This window comes from Vulpes vulpes, chromosome 15 (genome assembly GCF_048418805.1).
Source record: "Vulpes vulpes isolate BD-2025 chromosome 15, VulVul3, whole genome shotgun sequence".
In the NCBI taxonomy this organism is placed as follows: Eukaryota; Metazoa; Chordata; class Mammalia; order Carnivora; family Canidae; genus Vulpes; species Vulpes vulpes.
In genome coordinates, this window is record NC_132794.1 from 13,322,741 (window position 1) to 13,341,716 (window position 18,976).

Sequence of the window (18,976 nt, forward strand, 5' to 3'; positions counted from 1 at the left end):
TGCTGAGATATCTGGGCCCCTTCTCAGAGATCACGATTCACAGGCTGCAGCCTGGGGTGCATTTGTTGTGGTATGATTGCTTAAAACTCGGGATTCTAATGTGCAGCTAGGATTGGGATCCGCTACCATAGGTCACCGACTATCCTTTGGTTGTCGATCCTCTTTTTATTGTCTTGGTGGAATGATAAGGTGATTGAAATATTACAGTCACATGCAAGCCATCTGTAGTGATATGTATCGATATCATAATTGTGGTCTGAGATTTTGGTTTTTTTAAAGATTTCCATATTTATTTAAGTCATCTCGACATCCAACACAAGACTTGAACTCATGACCTGGAAATCAAGAGTTGCATGCTCCATGGCCTGAGCCAGCTGGGCACCCCTGAGATGTTTGTATGAAAATCTGTTAGGTGACGTGGAATGCATCTCCACCCTCCTCTCCCTTTATGGCGAGGCAGTGTGGTGAATGGATTACTGTGTCGGCTTAGAGAACCAGGGACCCCTTCCTAAGTGTTCTCCCTAAGACTCTGTTTCCCACACACAAGTCATGACCATCCATGGGTCCTTGTTGAAATCCTTCTTGAGCTACTTTCATCTTTTTTTTTTTTTTAATATTTGTTTACCGACACAGTGCTAGGAAAATGGAGGAAGGATGTCTAGACAAAAAAGTCCCTTGAGTGACTGTTATTATAGAAAGAACCTTGGGGCAGAAGGGAAGCTGGAGTAGGAAGTTGCAAAACCGTGTGAAGTTTCCAAAAAGCCTCTCAAATGTTCCTGTGTGATTTATTCTGAATACTGATCTCATCTGGAGCTACTAATGTTTTGGGCCGGATAATTCTTTGTTGGGATGTTGTGGGGGTCGGGGGCATCCTGTGCATTGATGTTTACCAGTATTATCACCAACTACTGTAAATCAGTAGTAAGTAGTCCCTTCTCCCAAGTAGCACTGATCCAGTTATCATCAGATATTGCCAGATGTCTCCCACACAGCAAAATCTCTTCCATTTGAAAGCCACCGGCCTGATGTATCAGAGGTAAACCTACCTCACCCTGTTAGGGAAATATTCCAAGTGAACATCAATATGGAAAAGCAAACCTGGATCTTGAAATAACTTTTAAAGATTTTATAAAGCTGAGGGAATTCTTCTTCTTCTTCTTCTTTGTTTTTTTTAAGATTTTATTTATTAATGAGAGATGCAGAGAGAGGCAGAGACATAGGCAGAGAGAGAAGCAGGCTCCCTGTGAGGAGCCTGTTGCAGGACTTGATCCCAGGACCCTGGGATCAGGACCTGACTGGAAGGCAGATGCTCAACCACTGAGCCGCCCACGTGCCCCTCATTGAAGGAATTCTAATGCAGATACCCATTTCTGGCATCTCCCACCCTTTCTCCCCTTCTTTGAGTCAAGGGAAGAGCAGAGAACAAATCGATACTTATTTCGAGGCCTTTCTCCCAAGTGTGAACAAAACTGTTTTGGAGGAAGATTTTTATTTATCACTGAAATTAACTCATGAAACAGGTAATTATGCAAACCCCCCATTGTATGCAAGTTATAAGAATCAGTACAAGTGGCATCCATGGAATCTTTCCAAGGTTTCAAAATTTATCATGTCTTTCATTTTAAATTCTGCCATCGAGGCTCATATCCATTTCATTTTTATGGTGACAGCAGCTCTGCTTTATCTTCCCTAAAATTCCACCTGCCCAGTTGGGTTGAAACCGGTGCCCTCATTTATTAGCTCAGTATTCCAATGAAAACGCTGAGGCTCAGCAAACTGAAGTTGGTCCTTGTTGGGGAAGAAAAAAAAAAAAAAAAAGTTCCAGAAGCTGAGCCGGGCATCAGCAGCTAACTCTGGCCCATACGAGTTAAAGACAATTGGGGCCTTCGTTGGGGTTTGGAGAGCCAGCTTCCCCCTCCCTTGACAGACCTCAGGCACATCTGTCTGATGCCAACTGGGAGATTGGAGTCTGTTTCAAGTACAAATATCCCTCCTGCAGGAAGTAGATTAAGCAGTATTTGTTGTAACAGGAAAAGCTTCTGTGACAGCTGGGAGAGTCGAAGGCATCTTGGTCAGGGAAGGAACGGTTGGGCGCCCAACATGGACAGCTGTTTGATTGGCGGGCAGAGCATGCTTCCCTACAGTGAAGTGGGAGTCTATTTCCGACTGTTGTACCGTGCAGATTGTCTGGGGCTTGATTCTGAAAACAAGACATCAGGCAGCAGGGAGAGGCAACAAAGAAAGAGGAACTGCACAGATTTATCTTCCTGCAAACAAATATGGCCCCATCCTTCGGAGGCTCTAACGTCTCACAGATACCAGTAGCACATGGCCTTCTATTTGTTTGTTGATAAAATTTGGAGCCGGGTGCGTTTTGGAAACTGTCTGGGCTCCATGATTTTGTCACACAGCACCTGGCCTGCTTCCTGAGGCCCTGCTGGGAAGAGCCAAACACTTCTACATCTTGATTTCCAGCTGGATTGGGTTGATGGTGCCTGTAAAATCCTGTGTGGGGCAGGGGGGAGAAATGTTTCAGAATTTAAGAGCCTCCATTTTTATATTTTTATTTTTATTTTCTTATTTTTTTAAAGATTTTATTTATTTATTCATGAGAGACACACAGAGAGAGGCAGAGACACAGGCAGAGGGAGAAGCAGACTCCCTGCAGGGGAACCCGATACAGGACTCGATCCCAGGACGCCGGGGTCACGCCCTGAGCCAAAGGCAGATGCCCATCCACTGAGCCCCCCCAGGCGTGCCCCATTCGTATATTTTTAAAGAACATGAATGAACATGATATTATTTGACTTTCACAACCAATTAACCCAATCAGTAAGGCCTATATCTACAGTTGTGGATTTAAAAATTTTACCTCCAGGGATCCCAAGGTGGCTCTGCAGTTGAGCGCCTGCCTTCGGCCCAGGACGTGACCCTGGAGTCCCGGGATCGAGTCCTACGTCAGGCTCCCTGCATGGAGCCTGCTCCTCCCTCTGCCTGTGTCTCTGCCTCTCTCTGTGTCTCTCATGAATAAATAAATAAAATCTTTTTTTAAAAAAAATTCTCTCCAAAGAGAAACAGACACTGAGATTTTGTGAAATTTGGCTGGAAAGAAGTTGTCTGTTAAGTTAAAGTTGGAGTGATAATACACTTTTTTCATAGCTGGTTTTTTGTTTTCTTTATAATTATTTTTGTTTCTTAGCTTTGTCATGGAGAGGGTGTTTATGCTGATCTTATATTTAAATTGTGAGTGTTTCTATGGAATTCTTATAGGACAGTAAAAAGACTGAAAAGCAAAATAAAATCCCAGCCTAGTGACTAAATTTCAGCCCAGTGTTTTTATTGGCAGTATCTAACCTTTTCTTGCCCCCTTGTCTTCAAATCATTTTTTTTTTCGCACAGAGATTTAAACTCAGGCATTAATCACAGCTTTCAGAAAATCAATGTTATAATTGCTTCCTCTTTGGAAATGTTTGAATTGGAGAATCTGCTTGTTTAATACATATTGTTAATGCATCTCATAAGTGAAAGAGTTTTATCTCCTTTCTTTAAATTTAAGTCCAAAATGGACTTGAATGGAATCAGGCTGAATGTGTCTCAACCAAGAATTAAAGATAACTTTAAATGTCAGCTGACATTGATGTGTCCTTCCTTCCAGTGGTGAGTGGGATGTGCTAGTCGCAAAAGTTTTCTCGGTCCCAAGAACCTGTTTATGACGTGAAAATCATTCTAAAAAGTGAAGAAAGGGTGCCTGGGTGGCTCAGTCAGTTAAGCATCTGCCTTTGGCTCAGGTCATAATCTCAGGGTCCTGGAATCGAGCCCTGCATTGGGTTTCCTGCTCAGCAGGGAATCTGCTTCTCCCTCTCCCCATGCCCCTCCCCACTGCTCATTTTCTCTTTCTCTCTTTCTGTCAAATAAATAAATGGAATTTTAAAAAAGATTTTATTTATTTATTCATGAGAGGCACAGAGAGAGAGAGGGGCAGAGACATAGGCAGAGGGAGAAGCAAGCTCCCTGTGAGGAGTCCGATATGGGACTTGGTCCCAGAACCCCAGGATCATGACCTGAGCCGAAGGCAGATGCTCAACTACTGAGCCACCCAGGTCCCCCAATAAATGCAACCTTCAAAAAAAAAAAAAGTGAAGAAACGATCACACCCATTCACAACAATGCATCTTATTTATGGTGCCTGTGGATCTAGCCGCAGGGCCTGTCCTGCCCAGCCTTAGCCCTGCTCTGTGCTTCCTTATTCTCTGGGGCTGCCCAGCCCCCTGTCGATCCTTTGTCTTTTCAGAGTTGGCCCTGCTTCTCCTCTGTGCTGCCAAGTGGCTGCCGGGCACCTCCTTGATGCCAGATATTGTGCTACCTCTGGGGTTGGAGTGGAGATGAGGCAGCGGTTCCCTTGCTCTGACTGCTTCTTCAGCCATCTCCCAGCCTTGTCTTGGGCTTTGCCATCTCTCTGATGGTTAGTGGGGCCATTGGTCTGTGTGTGCACAGTGGTGAGTAAATGGGGTGGGGGGGTTGCAGTGGCCAGCTATGTCCAGGACAAGGATGAGTTTCCTTCAGTGTCTGTTTTTAGAGGAAAGTGTCTTATAGCGAAGGCATAGGGAGCTGTAGTAGGATGTTACAAAACTGCATTGGGGTTGCCAAAAAACTCAAAAGTGTTTTTCTGTAAACCTCTTAGGCTAGGGGATGTTCAGAGAAGGGCCTCAAAGCATAGAAGCAAGAGTGTGACCTCTTCTGTTTGAAGTTCCTGATCCTGCCTTGCTGATACCTTTCTTCAGCTGTCGGTTCCTGCCTCTCTGGCTTTCTTCAATGGCTAAATACCCCTAGCCTGTTTATTGGTCGTCTTCTGCTACATATCAGACCACCCCAAGGAAGTCCTTTTATTTCCTCATTCTCCTGTGTTTGGCACCTTGGTTTAGGCTCAGCTGGGTGGTTGGTTTAGGCTCAGCTGGGTGGTTGTTCTGTTCTCCTTGCCTGGAGTCACTTATGTGGCAGTGTCATCTGGTGGCTTGACCAGGGCTGGATTAAGATGGCCTCACTTGCATGTCTGGTGATTGGTTGACTGGGTCTCCTTCCACCTTCCACCTCTCATCCTCAAGAGGCTAGCTTGTGGTTTCTTTGTATGGTGAGCTCAGAGATCCTGGAGGCAGAACCAGAGGCTGCAGAGACACTTGAGATCTTAGCTTAAAATTCATGTATCACTATCTATGTCACGTTTTGTTGATGAAAGCATGTCACTTGGCCAGCCCCAATTTATGGGGTGGAGAAAAAGTAACACAAAAATTTGCGCTCAAAGGAATGGATAGAATCATTGCTTTGACAACTGTCTTCCACATGCTGCATTGTTCTTTCTCTTACTTTTATTAATTTTTGTCTTCAGCTAAGGACAGAAGCATGGCTTCTTGGGGTGAAAAATAATACATGTTTAGAATCAGATATACCAAAGATACTGACTCATGGGAGTTCCTTTATAGTCTAGATATTAACTTTTGCCAGTTAGGTGTCGAAGGTAAGTCTTCTCAGTCTATAATGTGTCTTGTTGCTTTTGACAAAGAATTTTAATAAAATCTGATTTTCTATCTCCTATGATTTGTGCTTTTTATATCTTATTGAAGAGATCTTTCTTTTGCCTAAGGTAACAAACATGATCTTCTGTATTTTCTTGCAAAAGATTATATTCTTTGGGCTATTCACATGCTTCTGGTTTATACCTCCCTCATATTGATTTTTGTGAACGGCGTGTGTGAGTCCAAACGTATATTTTTCCATCTGCATAATCTGTTGTCATAACAATGTTTATCAAATATACCATTCCTTTCCCTGGGATCTGCAGTGGCACACGCCTCTGTATGCAGGAAGGCTGTTTCTGGGCTCTCTGTTCTGCTAGCCTGCGTCCTTACTAATTCTCCATTGTTTTATATTACTGCAGCTTTATGAGATATAATATATTTTGATATCTGGTAGGAAAAGTACCATGATCTTATTCTTCTTCTTTAATACTACATTTGGTGGTGTTGGCCTTTTGCTCCTTCGTAATAAACTTAGTTCCCAAAAGATGCTGCTAGTGTGGTCTGTAGCTGAATACAGATTCTTTGGTTCTGTGGACTTATGTTGTGGTCTAACGTGTGGCCTGTTTGCATAAATTGCTGATCCTTGAGGAAAACATACATTCACAGTTTCTTAGGAGTAGGGTTTGAAATATATTCACGGATCAAACTAAATAATGATCAATACGTTTTCATATCATGACTAAACCTATTTGACGTTTGTCAAGCTTTCTTTATGTTGGCCAACTTTATTTTCCCATCCCTTTACTTTTAATCTTCTGTGTCTTTGTGTTTAGGTTTGTCTCTTGCATATTGCTAGTAGGTAAGGCTTTGTTTTACATTGTTTTGTTTGTTCGGTTTGTTTTGTTTTTTTACCTAAACATAAAGTTTAAGTATCAAGTTTAGTTCACTTTGCATGTATTTAGAAGTTCCATGTCTTTTGACTCATTTCTGTCCTTTATTTTGCTGGCTTTGTCTTTGCTGGTTTTTTTTCTTTTCTTTCCTGCCATAATTGCGAATGGATTTCTAAATCCTGCTTTCTCTAATTCTGTTCTTTAGTGGCTGCCCTTAAAATGTAAACATGATTTCTGACATAACAAAGATCAATGTTAGTCTTTACTTCTCCATTCAAGCATAAAAGGCCCATGAAAAGGTTTAAATTTAATCACCCACACCATTGTTTTAGTTGCGTCTCGTATTTTGTAACCTACAATGTCCCTCCCTTTTTTTTGAGCGTGTGGGGTATTGTTTTACTAATAACTAAGACTTGCACATGTACATATCAGCTCTTTATTATCTTCTTGTATATCAGCTTGTGTGTGTGCGTGAGTGTATGTTTGTGTTTCCTCATCTGAAGTATAGGCATATGCTATTTTATTGTGCTTTGCTGTATTGCACTTCATAGATATTGTGTGTTTTACAAATTGAGAATTTGTGGCAACCCTGCATTGAGCAACTCTGTTGGCACCATTTTTCCAACAGCATTTGCTCACTTTGTGTCTCTCTGTTACATTTTGGGAATTCTTGCAATATTTTGAGTCTTCTCATTATTATCATTTGTATGGCGACCAGTGATTATGACTTGCTGAAAGCTCAGATAATTAGTATTTTTTAGCAATAAAGTATTTTTAAAGTAAGATGTGTACTTTTTGGGGCACCTGGCTGGCTTAGTTGGTGGAATGCGCAATTCTCGATCTTAGGGTTGTAAGTTAGCGCTCCATGTTGGGTGTAGAGATTACTTAAAAACAAAATCTTAACAAAAAAAATACAGTACTTTTTTTTAGGCATAATGCTATTTGCACATTTAATAGGCTGCAGTGAAGTATAAACATAACTTTTACATGCTCTGGGAAACCAAAAATTCATTTGACATGCTTTACTGTAATATTCACTGCATTGCAGTAGTCTGGAACCAAACTCTCAGGATTTCCTAAGTATGGCTATACATCTTTAGAGAGTTTTTTTAGGGAGGCTCTGTTTGTAGTGAACTTTCTCATTCTTTGTTTCTCAAACAGAACATTATATTTTTCTTATTGAATAATATCTTAGCTGGAAATACAATTCTATATTGATAGTTTTAGCATTTGTAGATTTCTGTGCTTTAGTGAGGTCATGTCTTCAGATAGATCTTTTATTCTTTCTTGAACTTTTATTCTTATCTATTGGGTGTTTTTTTATTTTTAATTAATTAATTTTTTTTTAAAGATAGATAGTTTATTTACTTATTTATTTGAGAGAGAGAACACGAGCAGGGCAGAGGGGCAGTGGGAGAAGAAGAAGCAGACTCCCCACTAAGTAGGGATCCTGACACAGGGCTTGATCCCAAGACGCTGAGATCATGACCTGAGCTGAAGGCAGATGCCTAACTGACTGAGCCACCCAAGTGCCCCTTGAGTGTGTGTTTTTTTTGTTTTGTTTTTTTGTTTTTTGTTTTTTGTTTTTTGTTTTTTTAATTTGAGAGAGAGAGCATGTATGCATGAGAGGCAGGGAGGGACAGAGGGAGAGGAGGAGAGAGAACCTCAAGCAGACTCCATGCTCAGTGCAGAGCATCTCAATCTCACAGCCGTAAGATCATGACCTGAGCCAAAATCAAGAGTTGGACACTTAATCAACTGAGCCACCCAGACACCCTTCTACTGAGTGTTTTATTTGAGTGATTATAGTTCTCATTTTAAAAAATTCTATTAATTTACCTGATCTTTTTTGAAGTTCTCTCTTGTTCCTTCTTAAAAATTTTTTAAATATACTTGACATTCTGTATCTGATGATTGCAATACATTCCTTGGGAATCTCATTCTGTTGCGTATTCTATCTGCTGCTTCTCACTCATGGGGCCTGGTTTTTCCTGGGTTTTATGATAATGGATTATGGGTTTTTATTTGATCAAGCTTTATCTCTGGGCGTCATGTGATACCATCATTAAGAGTGAATTCCTCCAGAGATATTTTGATTATGTCTTTGCTGGAGCCCTTGGAATACAAATCTACACCAATTTTAAGGCAATTCTTCATCTTGAATGTCATGGATGAAATGTCTGTGTCCTGCCAAAATCCATATACTGAAGCCTTGAGCCCTGAGGTGATTGCTTTTTGGAGTTGGGGCCTTTAGGAAGTAATCAGTCTTAGATAAAGTTGTGAGAGTAGCCCCCCATGATGGAATTAGTGTCTTTGTAAGGAGATGGAGAGAGGAGAGCTCACTCTTCCCTTGCACACACAGGGAAAAAGCCATGTGAACATGTAGCGAGATGGTGGCCTCCCACAAGTCCTCACCAAGAACTGAATCTGTGAGCCCCTAGATCTTGGACTTCCATGCTTCAGAACGAGAGAATAAATGTCTGTTATTTCAGCCATCACATCTGAGGTCTTTTGTTATAGCAGCCCAAGCTGACAAAGACACAGAGTCTCCTGGATACAGTACATGCTATAAATTTGAGTCTCAGACACCCATAGAGCCAGCCTGCAGTTGTCATCTTTGGAGAAAGCTCCTCCTTGCTCCCTCCCAGCTCTTGTGTCCTGGAGTGTAGGCAGAATCAGACAAGCTTCCTTTCCTTTGTTGGTTTGCTTCTCCTTCCCTGCTCCCTTCCCTCCCCTCCCCTTCCGTCCCCCCTTTTCCTATTGCCAGTGGATACTTTTTTCTTTTATCTTTTTGCATCTTTCTAGACTGAGAGTATAGCCATTCAAGGGACCGGTATGAATGTGAGGGATTCAGTTCTCACTTTCCAATTTGTACAGATCTGACACCTGTTTTCAGTATCATGTCTTCACGATTGAAACCAGAGTCTCCAGGGCATTGGTTCCCAAGCTGGGATGATACTGCTTTTGGGAAATGTGTGGGTGTGGTTTTATTGGCACAGAAACTGGGGGGTGCTAATTGTATTTAGTGCCCAGCACTGAGGGAGAGTCAAGTGTCTCTGCCAAGTGTGCAATTTTGCCCCCTCCACCCCAGATTATTCCTTTCCTACCACCAATAGATCTTCCTCCCTCTGTGGGAGAGACTGCACTACGGTTTGGAAACTGATAGATTTACTCAATGTGGCCACAGCTTTCAGACTGGCATACCAGCTTCTTTTACTGTCTTCATTTGGGATTCTGGGTTTTTTTTGGGCTCAGCTCTATGTTTAAAAGGATTTTGTTACATTTTATTTAGCATTCCTAAGTGTTTTGTGGAGGTGGTTTCTTTCCTCTCTTTCCTGCTTGCTTGCTTGCTTTTCAGGAGACCTTGCCCCACAGTATCATTAATAATGAAAATCGTTTCCTTGGGCACCTGGGTGGCTCAGTGGTTGAGCATTTGCCTTTGGCTCAGGTTGTGATCCCTGGGTCCTGGGATCGAGTCCTGCATTGGACTCCTTGCAGGGAGCCTGCTTCTCCCTCTGCCTCTCTGTCTCTCACGAATAAATAAATCAAATCTTTTTAAAAAGAAAAAGAAAATCCTTTCCTTTGTTTTTCCAGTATTTTGTGAGCATCAGCTATACCCTGGGTGTTGTGTTACATGATGAGATATGCAGAGTCACAGCATTTGGTGGTTCAGTCTGGGGGTTGCTGTTGTGCAGATCGCTGTGTGAATGGAGCCCCAGCGTGCTGTGTATACTGGCTGCTCCAGATAGTACAGAGGGAGCCATGGTTTCCATGATTCAAGAGCTTAGTGCTCCTAGCAAAGTGGCCCTATGTAAGCTTAGTGGCTCCTCCACAGTGGGGATCCACTCTTGCCCTTTTCTCTGGCCCCAGCATCTAGGTCATTGCCCCCATAAAAGGGTTTAATCACCTTTTTCCCACGGAGATGACAATACAACAGAGTTGATAACCACCAACTTAACTGAGTATTTCTCTTTGACTGCTACCACCATATGTTAGAGCGAGCAGGTAATTAGAAAATGCTAGAGCCAGGGGCTCCTGGGTGGCACAGTCGGTTGGGCATCCGACTCTTGGTTTCCACTCAGGTCATGATCTCAGGGTCATGAGATTGAGCTCCGTGTGGGCTCTGCACTCAGTGCAGAATCTGCTTGGGATCCTCGCGCTCTCTCCCTCTGTTCCACCCCCCCCCCCCCACCATGCACACACAACACACACTGTCTCTCTTTCTGAAATCAATCAATCAATCAATCAATCAATCTGAAGAAAGTAAATCCTAGAGCCAGAGCAGAAGGGAGGATACAGACAGAAGCTTCCATCTAGGTTGTATTCACCTCACTGGTGCTTTATTTCAGAGGAGGAGAGGGGGACTACAGGTGCAGCCTTGCTGTAGCATTTGCTTAGAGGTCAGCTTTCTCCCTGTTTTGCAGCCAACTTTGAATTTGAACATAAAGTGATGCCAAGTGGATCATGACTGTAATAGCGTGCCACTGGATAAAGCAGCCTCTTTGCAAATGGAGACTTTCATCCAGAGAGTCAGAAAGTGGCTCCTTCACTCTCATTTCCTATCTGGTCCCTTTGTATGAGAGTGCTTCGTCCCCAAACCACTGCCAAACTGGCTTGATTACCACTGTCTCATCAGATTAGCTAGAGGGTTTCAGATGTCTTAGAGCCTTGCTGCTCCAAGGGTGGTCCAAGGACAGTATTGATTGGTGTCACTTTTGGAGCTTGTAAGAAATGCAGAAGTTTAGGTCCAAACCCAAATCTATTGAACCTGCATCTGTAGAGCATGATCCCCTAGGAGCTCAGATATTCTTTAAATTTGACAGGCCTGCCAGAGGAGCGTGATTGTAAGGTTCTTTTCCTTCACCTTTGCATAGAATGTGGTGGGAAGTGTGGAAGTATGGTGTTACGTTTATAGTTCACCAGGGTTTGCAAAAACAGCCATCACACATATTACAGACTGAACGTTTCTGTCCTTGGGTCCCCCTCCAAATAGCAATAGCATCACATGGGAGGTTAGGGCTTCAACATGTAATTATGTGTTATAAAAAGTAAATAATATCTATATGTACTATCATATAAAAACAAGAATAGTCGGGAAGCCTGGGTGGCTCAGTGGTTTAGCGCCGCCTTTGGCCAAGGGCATGATCCTGGAGACCAGGGATTGAGTCCCACGTCAGGCTCCCTGCATGGAGCCTGCTTCTCCCTCTGCCTGTGTCTCTGCCTCTCTCTCTCTCTCTCTCTCTTTCTGTGTCTCTCATGAATAAATAAATAAAAATCTTAAAAAAAACATTAATAGTAGCAATAAACACAATAAATAAAATAGAACACGCCTATTGGATCAAGATCATGGAGCTCCTACATGGAGGGGCTAACAATATAGGTACATGTCAGGAGCCTGACCCTGTGCCCCCCTTGTAGAGGCCTGGCTTTTAGCAATTGCTCTACATGCTGACCCACATTTTCTGCTGATTTCATCTTGCAGGACACAGCCTCTGCAGCGAGCAGGGCAGTAGTGCCGAGACCGCTCCAGAGGAGACCGAGGGGCCCGACTTGGAATCCTCAGATGAAACTGATCACAGCAGCAAGGTGAGAGATTTTCATTTTCACGTCCCACCTGTCGAACCACCGAAGAATCACAGCCGACACGACTGACACAATCACCTTTGCAGTCGTGTATGGTTAGGAGGCCTCTCCACGGGACCAAGTGTTTTTACCTCTGAGATGTCACGAAATAAAATACGAAATCCCAATTACAGCCTTGATAACAATATGTGATACTACACATGAGAATACAGGGCAGAAATCACTTTTAATGAGTTTGCATCTCATTTCACCTGTTTTCCTTCTTTGAAGAAATATCATCCAAAATGTGTGTGTGGCTGGGCCTGTTAGGCTTTCTTGCCATTCATGGTTCCTGTAACAAAATCGTTTTTGCATTGTCTATGTTTGGCTTTTGTGAAAGGTGAACAGAATTTATGTGAAAGGGAAAGAAACAATGTTTTTATTTATTCATAGAGCATGTTCCTCAGTTATTAGAGGGCTGTGAAAACGCCCTTATCCTAACTCTTTGGTAAAAGACTGTGAATTTCTTTTCCATAATTCATCATGCTTTTTTTTTTTTATTTATTTTTAAATTAAAAAAAAGATTTTATTTATTTATTCATGAAAGAGAGAGAGGCAGAGACATAGGCAGAGGGAGAAACAGGTTCCCTGTGGGGAGCCCAATGCGAGACTTAATCCCAGGACCGGATCATGACCTGAGCCAAAGGTAGACGCTCAACCACTGAGCCATCCAGGTGCCCCATCATCATGTTTTTATCCCATCTCTCAAACAGTTCCGTGGATCACCAGCCTGTTCTGAGCACACTCTCCAAAGTACAACAGTTTAAAAACTTGACGTTACCTCTGTCCAAAGGCCCCCCCAGCAAAAGTAATTGTATATGACTCTCTTTCTGTATTTATTCACTTTTTTTTTTGTAGTGTTGTTGACATATTTGTGTAGATCCCTCCACGTACCTTTCTTTCTTTTGTTTGACACTTACCAGTCACTTTCTGATCAAATCATGTCATTTTAAATTATACTCTCTTCTTCCCCTTTTGCAAGGTCAGGGTAATGCTTGCCTTTGCTCAGTGATTGGATGATGGGGGGCGGGGAAGGGTGTTAAATAATATAATTGTAGTCATGGAAATACATTATTCAAATATGAACTATTATTTTAACCTACATTTCTCTGTGTGTGTCTATGTTTCACCATGATTTTTGCCCATGTGTGTCTCTTTGATCATCATAGATAGGATCACCATTCTCAGTGTCCTTTCAAGCTGAGCACAGTATAAAATTTAATGTTGGAAAGTAATTTTATTTTTTTATAAAGATTTTATTTATTTTTGTGAAAGAGACAGAGAGAGGCAGAGACACAGGCAGAGGGAGAAGCAGGCTTCCTTTGGGGTGCCTGATGCAGGACTCGATCCCAGGACCCTGAGATCACAACCTGAGCCAAAGGCAGATAGATGCTCAACCACTGAGGCATCCAGGTGCCCCAAAAGTAATTTTAATACTTACAAAAGGCTTTATGCTGTTGGTTCTTCATTAAAATACAGATGAATAAGTGGAAATGCACACATTTCATTTAAAGCCAAAAAAACCCTCAAAAAACTGCTTCAAATTACTTTTTAGGTGTGTGGCCGTTTTATGCACTTAGGGTAGGGGTGGGAGGGGTCCCTCTCAAGAGAAATGGATATTTCCAAACTGAGGTAAGAGATTTGGAAAGGTATTTATTAAGTTATTTTGTTATTGAACTTAAGAATGTTAATTCTCAGTTTCTAATTTGATTTAGGAATGCAGCTATTTTTCCTATATCTAAAACACTTATTTCTGAATACTTTTTAACTTGGATCATTTTTACCTCACTGTCATAGGCAATGTTCTCATTCCTTGTGGATTTTGAGATTGTTTTCATTCGAAATTTGTGAGTCATGAGGTCCTAAACAGGGTCCTCTGTAATGTTAGGTCTGGCAACGGAGAGGAAGGAAGGGGCCCCAGGGTTTTGTTGGACTGACCCCGATGCCTCTCTGACTTAATGGTTCTTTCTCCAGAGAATAGGTCTGAAACCCACCTGGAATAGATAGGGTCAGAGGCAGGAACAGGCCACCTTGTCCGTGGATTTCACTGTAGAAATGCATGGCGGCTCTCATAACAAGAGAATTTCATCAAAATTACTGATGACAAATTTGGGTGATGATCAGTATTTTTAAAGCTAGTACAGTGACCTTCACTGAAACCATAAGTTCATATTCCTTTTCACTAGGTTGAGGAGCACTGTGTGATTCTATATCTAAAAATACTCTCTAGTTTTGGTTCTATTCACATTTTATCTTCTTTATTTGAGCTGTTTTGTCATGCAGCCCAAGTTAGTTAATTAAATTGGCCTTTAATGAGTTAATTTCTCACTTTTATTTAGAAGCAAAAAACAAATTGAGCAAATGGTTCTTGGAGCCTGGGTCCTACTGTGTATTTCCTTCCTTCCTTCCTTCCTTCCTTCCTTCCTTCCTTCCTTCCTTCCTTTCTTTCTTTCTTTCTTTCTTTCTTTCTTTCTTTCTTCTTTCTTTCCTTTCTTCTTTTAAATTTTGTTTATGGTGGGGGGGAGATGGAGGAGGGAGAGAAGCAGACTCCCCACTGAGCCAAGAGCCCAACCCAGGACATTGGGATCCTGACTTGAGCTGAAGGCAGACGCTTAATGGATGGAGCCACCCAGGCACTCCCTTACTATGTATTCCTGATAGTAAATGGAACTAACACTTACTTAGTATCTTGTATATATTGGGCACCATCTCACCCTCACAGTACCTCTGAGAGAGAAATACTATTATTCCTTCTATTTCATAGGTAATGACATTGGAACAGAGAGGTTAGCAACTCAGTGAAGGTCACACAGCTCTGAGATGGCAAGACAAGGCCTTGTGTTGTCACCTGCTGTGCTACAACTACCTTCTGGCCAGATGTTAAAGTCTGGTGTTAAATTCTAGGTTTCAGAAAAAGAAGGAATTAATTAGTGTGCTGCGCAAGTCAATTAGATATGTACTCATTAACCACTTACATATTTTCTTAATGCTGAACCTTTCTGGGTGTCTTTTTTTTTTTCTTTTATGTTTTAGAGTAAGAGCAAGCACATATCTTGAGTTTCTTGATCAAAATGAAATATTCTTTTGACACATCTCCTAGATCAGTAATTTTTCTTGAGAACAAACTGCACATTAATTTTTAAGTCGCAAGCTGCCTTAGACGTGGAAGGATGATTTAGCCCTACTTTGAAGGTACCAGGCTGGGTGTAGAATGTAAAAACAAATAAATTAGCAAACGGATCAAGAAATGAAATAAAACAAGCAATCCTTTTTTTTTTTTTTTTTTTTATTCTTGCTGAATCTGTAAAGGCTGTTGATTTGCTTTGTTTGTTTAATATTTTTGCTCTTTGTAAATGAATTGCTTTATGAAATAATGGGCAGAGTAAAGACAATGCAGGTTGGAGTGTTATGTGTTTTTTTATTTTTTTATTTTTTAATAGTTGTTGCTCCTCTGGCCTTTTGGAGTTCAGCAAGTAGATAATTGCGGGCTTCCAGAGCATTGGTGGCACTAGAAAGTCAGGTCCCTGGGGGTGGGGGTGGGGCTCTCACACGGGGAGGGGGGAGGGAGTGGGGGTGGGGGGCAGTCTAGCAGCCTTTCTCTTTGTGAGCCACCTCCTTCCTCTTGTGTCTGTGGGTGCTGACCTCAAAGGGGCCTCCTCCACTGGTCACTTGTTTCTGTGCTTCTAATCTAAAACTCATTCTGGCAATGAATGCTAATGAGCCCCCAGCTGTCCTGTTATGTATTCCTGGCCCCCCTGGCAGCTGTGATTCCTGTTTTCCACTTAGCAAATGTATTAGAATGATTTTCAGAACATTTCCATCCTGAAAGCCACCTTTCCTCTTTTTTAATCCAAATTGGGATTGTCTCGGAAATGTCTGCTTTAGGAACAAAGCATGAAGCGGAAAATGTGAAAACATAAACTGGTGAAAAAAAAACTATCTATCTATATAGTTTTTATTCTTTATTTACTTATTTTTCTTTCTTTATTTTTTTAGTGCCTGCCCCCAGACTCAGTGAGGGGTGTCTTCAAAGTTGTTTGAGCCGGCGGGGTTTAATATCCCTGTGCAGTGCATGACGCTGGCCAATCAGCTGATCCTGGTCCGCAGAGCAGAGCGGCTCACATCCTGGGCAGGCTTTTTCTGCTTTGTGCTCTGGTCTCTTTTGGTTCTCTCTTTCTGGAACTTTTGTGGGTTAGCCAGGTGAAATCAAAGCATAAATTCCTGTCCATGCGTTAGCCTTTGACACCATCCCAGAGGCTGCTGTGCTGCTGTCCTATCTGTTGATGCAGCAGTAGGTTTCCTGGGCGAGCCGGCATGGGCTGCCTAGATGAGAGGATGCTCCCTTGGGAACTGGAAGGCGTTGGGCGCTCTCGGGGTATTTTAAGAAACTTCTGTTTCTGTGCGGAACACGTCAGGTGGTAAAATTACCATGAGAATATATTCCTGATGATGTCTGCACTGTGGAAAATAAAGCGCAAGCCCAGGATTGAAAACAATGACAAGTCCGGTGATTCTATATATCGGACACTTCATCTGGTGAGCATGTTTGAATTCTTTCTTGCTAACCTTGTTTATGTTACGACTTTCCAGCTGGATTGCTTTTCAGCCCAAATGACAGTGATTGTGCTTGTCCCGTTTCCCCATCACTGCATCCTTTTACCCTCCGATCTCCCTTGTTGATAAAGAATATATAGTTTAGCACGGCAGGGTCGGGGAGGGGGGGGGAGGTAGTTGGGCATCAGTAGTTGGCGTGGGGTCGAATTGGCCTAGAATCTTCACATTTATCTTTTTTCATTCTTAAATGTCATAAAGATGTATTATATAGTATTTTTTCAAACTGAGTGTCATTGGAATTCTTCTCCTCTCTTTTGGTTGTTGAGATTTTGAGTGTGTTTGTGTTAGGTGTATGGCACATTTCCCTGATCCCCGCCACAGACTGGGTAGCCTGAGTGCTCATCAAGCATTTCTGGAAGAAGGATGTCCACCTTGCCTCCTGTCAAGTTTTAAGTGTTTGGGGCTTTATTTCTGCTTACTTGAGAAGGAGATGGTGATAGAAGTGTTGGCTCAGGGGTTGTGTTGATGGTTTAGCATCAACTGACTTATATTTACTGTATGTCAGTAAATGGTGAGTCCCTAGTGAGAAAGTCCAGCTGGTTAACGACAAGGAATAATGTAACCAAATCAAATTAAGCTTTTTAGTACTTCAGTATTAATATTGAAGTCTGCCCACAATTAGATTTTGTGTCGTTCAATGAAACTTGAAATCTAGCGGTGAGGACACCTGATTTACCCAACTGGAGCTTTCATCCTTCTTGGATGTTTCTTCTTCAACGTTTGTTCAAAAGGAGACAGAGAAGGTGATGGGAAAACTAGAGGGATTACCACTGCATATAGTGGTCGCTGAAATTATAGAGAACATGACTTTGGTGTTTGTCTCCAAAAAACCTTAAGTAAAGGTTTTAAGAATTTAGGCCACTCTGGCCCCTTTTAAATCTGTGGGATGTGTTAAATCGGTCAGACTTAAAGGACAGTTTTAGAACTCTGAACTCATCTAGAGATAGAAATTGCCTTTAGTGGTTGCATAACAGGAAGAGCTTAAACAGCTGGGTAGCTTGAGTCAATAGTGTATACTTAAAAGCCTCCCCCCCCCCCCTCTTTTTGTACTTTCTTTTCATCTTCCACAGGAAGAAAGCGATATTATAAACATTGAGCTTCATGCTGGCCTCAGTAAAGGGGCTCGTTTCCTCCTGCAATTGTGTACTCTTCTCCACACGTTGGTTGGATAATTCTTAGCTCTGACAGTGGAGTGGCTTCACTACCTTGAACAGTTTCAAGCTGGCAGCTCTGAAGTGCCCGAAAGTGCTTTTCTGTCTCCAGGGTGACTGATTGTAGTCCTCTGGTGGGAAGAGGTTTGTCCCTCGCCCAGTACAGAAACCTCCACTGTCTCCTCCTTCTTAGCAGCACTTCACTGTTTGTCCCAGTTCCAGGAAACTTGGCTCTGAGGAGTGTGTGGAGAACCTCCCACGGCAGCCACCTTTCCAGGCATCCCTGGCTGCGGAGCTGGGTGTGGAATAAAGAGGACAGCTAAGGATGCTCAGTGTCGGAGCGGTAGGGGGGAGTTCTGTACCCCCTCCTCTTATGACCCGAGTCACAGCTAAGCTACCCAGAGGAGGTCTCAGTGGATCTCGATGCAAAAAAATCTAGCCACTAGTATAGGGTCAGGGAGACTTAAAAGTTGGGCCACAACGTATAAAATCTCTGCATTAGAGGTATTCTAGAAAAGACCTGCATTTCATACTTCCTAATGAGGATGTTTTTTGGGTAACATTTCAGTAAGACAAAAATTCTCCAGCTTGATGCCATCATTTTGTTTCCAAGTAAAAGTTTCATTAAGAGCCTTGCAAAACGTGCTGTGACAATATGCATTGTAACTTGGAATTCTGTTTTATAAATAGCATGTAATTGGGAATAAAGAGATTATGTCCATGTTAGGAATATGTCCATATCCCTTATGAGAGTTTATACCTCGAATCAGAGAACAGGGTGGTCTGTGTTGAGACTGCTTTGCCCTGTCTCTATGTAAGAGAGCACCTGGCTAAATCTATCCTAAATTTAGGATTGTATTTAATAAGAAAGGGATGCCTAAGGCTTTGAATTGTCAGAAGAGGATTTAAAGGAATTTGGGAGCGTCCCTTGGATGCTCATGATTTTTTCTATAATCCAGAACTTGGCTCAGAGGGGAAGAAAGATGAGCAGGCTGGGTGTTTGGGAATGAGGTTGGGTAGGATATGACTTTAGCTTTATGACATAGATTTAGAGCATGAAGGCCCTAGCCCACAAGCCATTAACCTCAGCTCTTCCCTTGGGCCTGCTTAACATAAGGATGCCTGACCTTAGAAGTGGTGAACTTCACACAAAGTGAGAAACTCAATTTACACTCTTAAAAACGGA

At 42.2% G+C, this 18,976-nt stretch overlaps 1 protein-coding gene across 14 annotated transcripts in view; it reads left to right on the forward strand.

Moving 5' to 3' along the window:
* The window catches only part of TIAM1 (TIAM Rac1 associated GEF 1), a 474,570-nt gene that overhangs the window by 420,563 nt on the left and 35,031 nt on the right, over nt 1-18,976 (forward strand). For 13 of the 14 annotated variants that reach the window (XM_072740856.1, XM_072740854.1, XM_072740857.1 and 10 more), the window contains one exon: nt 11,886-11,989. In XM_072740856.1, the coding sequence (XP_072596957.1) occupies nt 11,886-11,989 (104 nt within the window). Of the gene's footprint in view, nt 1-11,885; nt 11,990-16,105; nt 16,562-18,976 lie in introns of those variants that run through there. The other variant, XM_025985445.2, reaches the window with a different exon arrangement.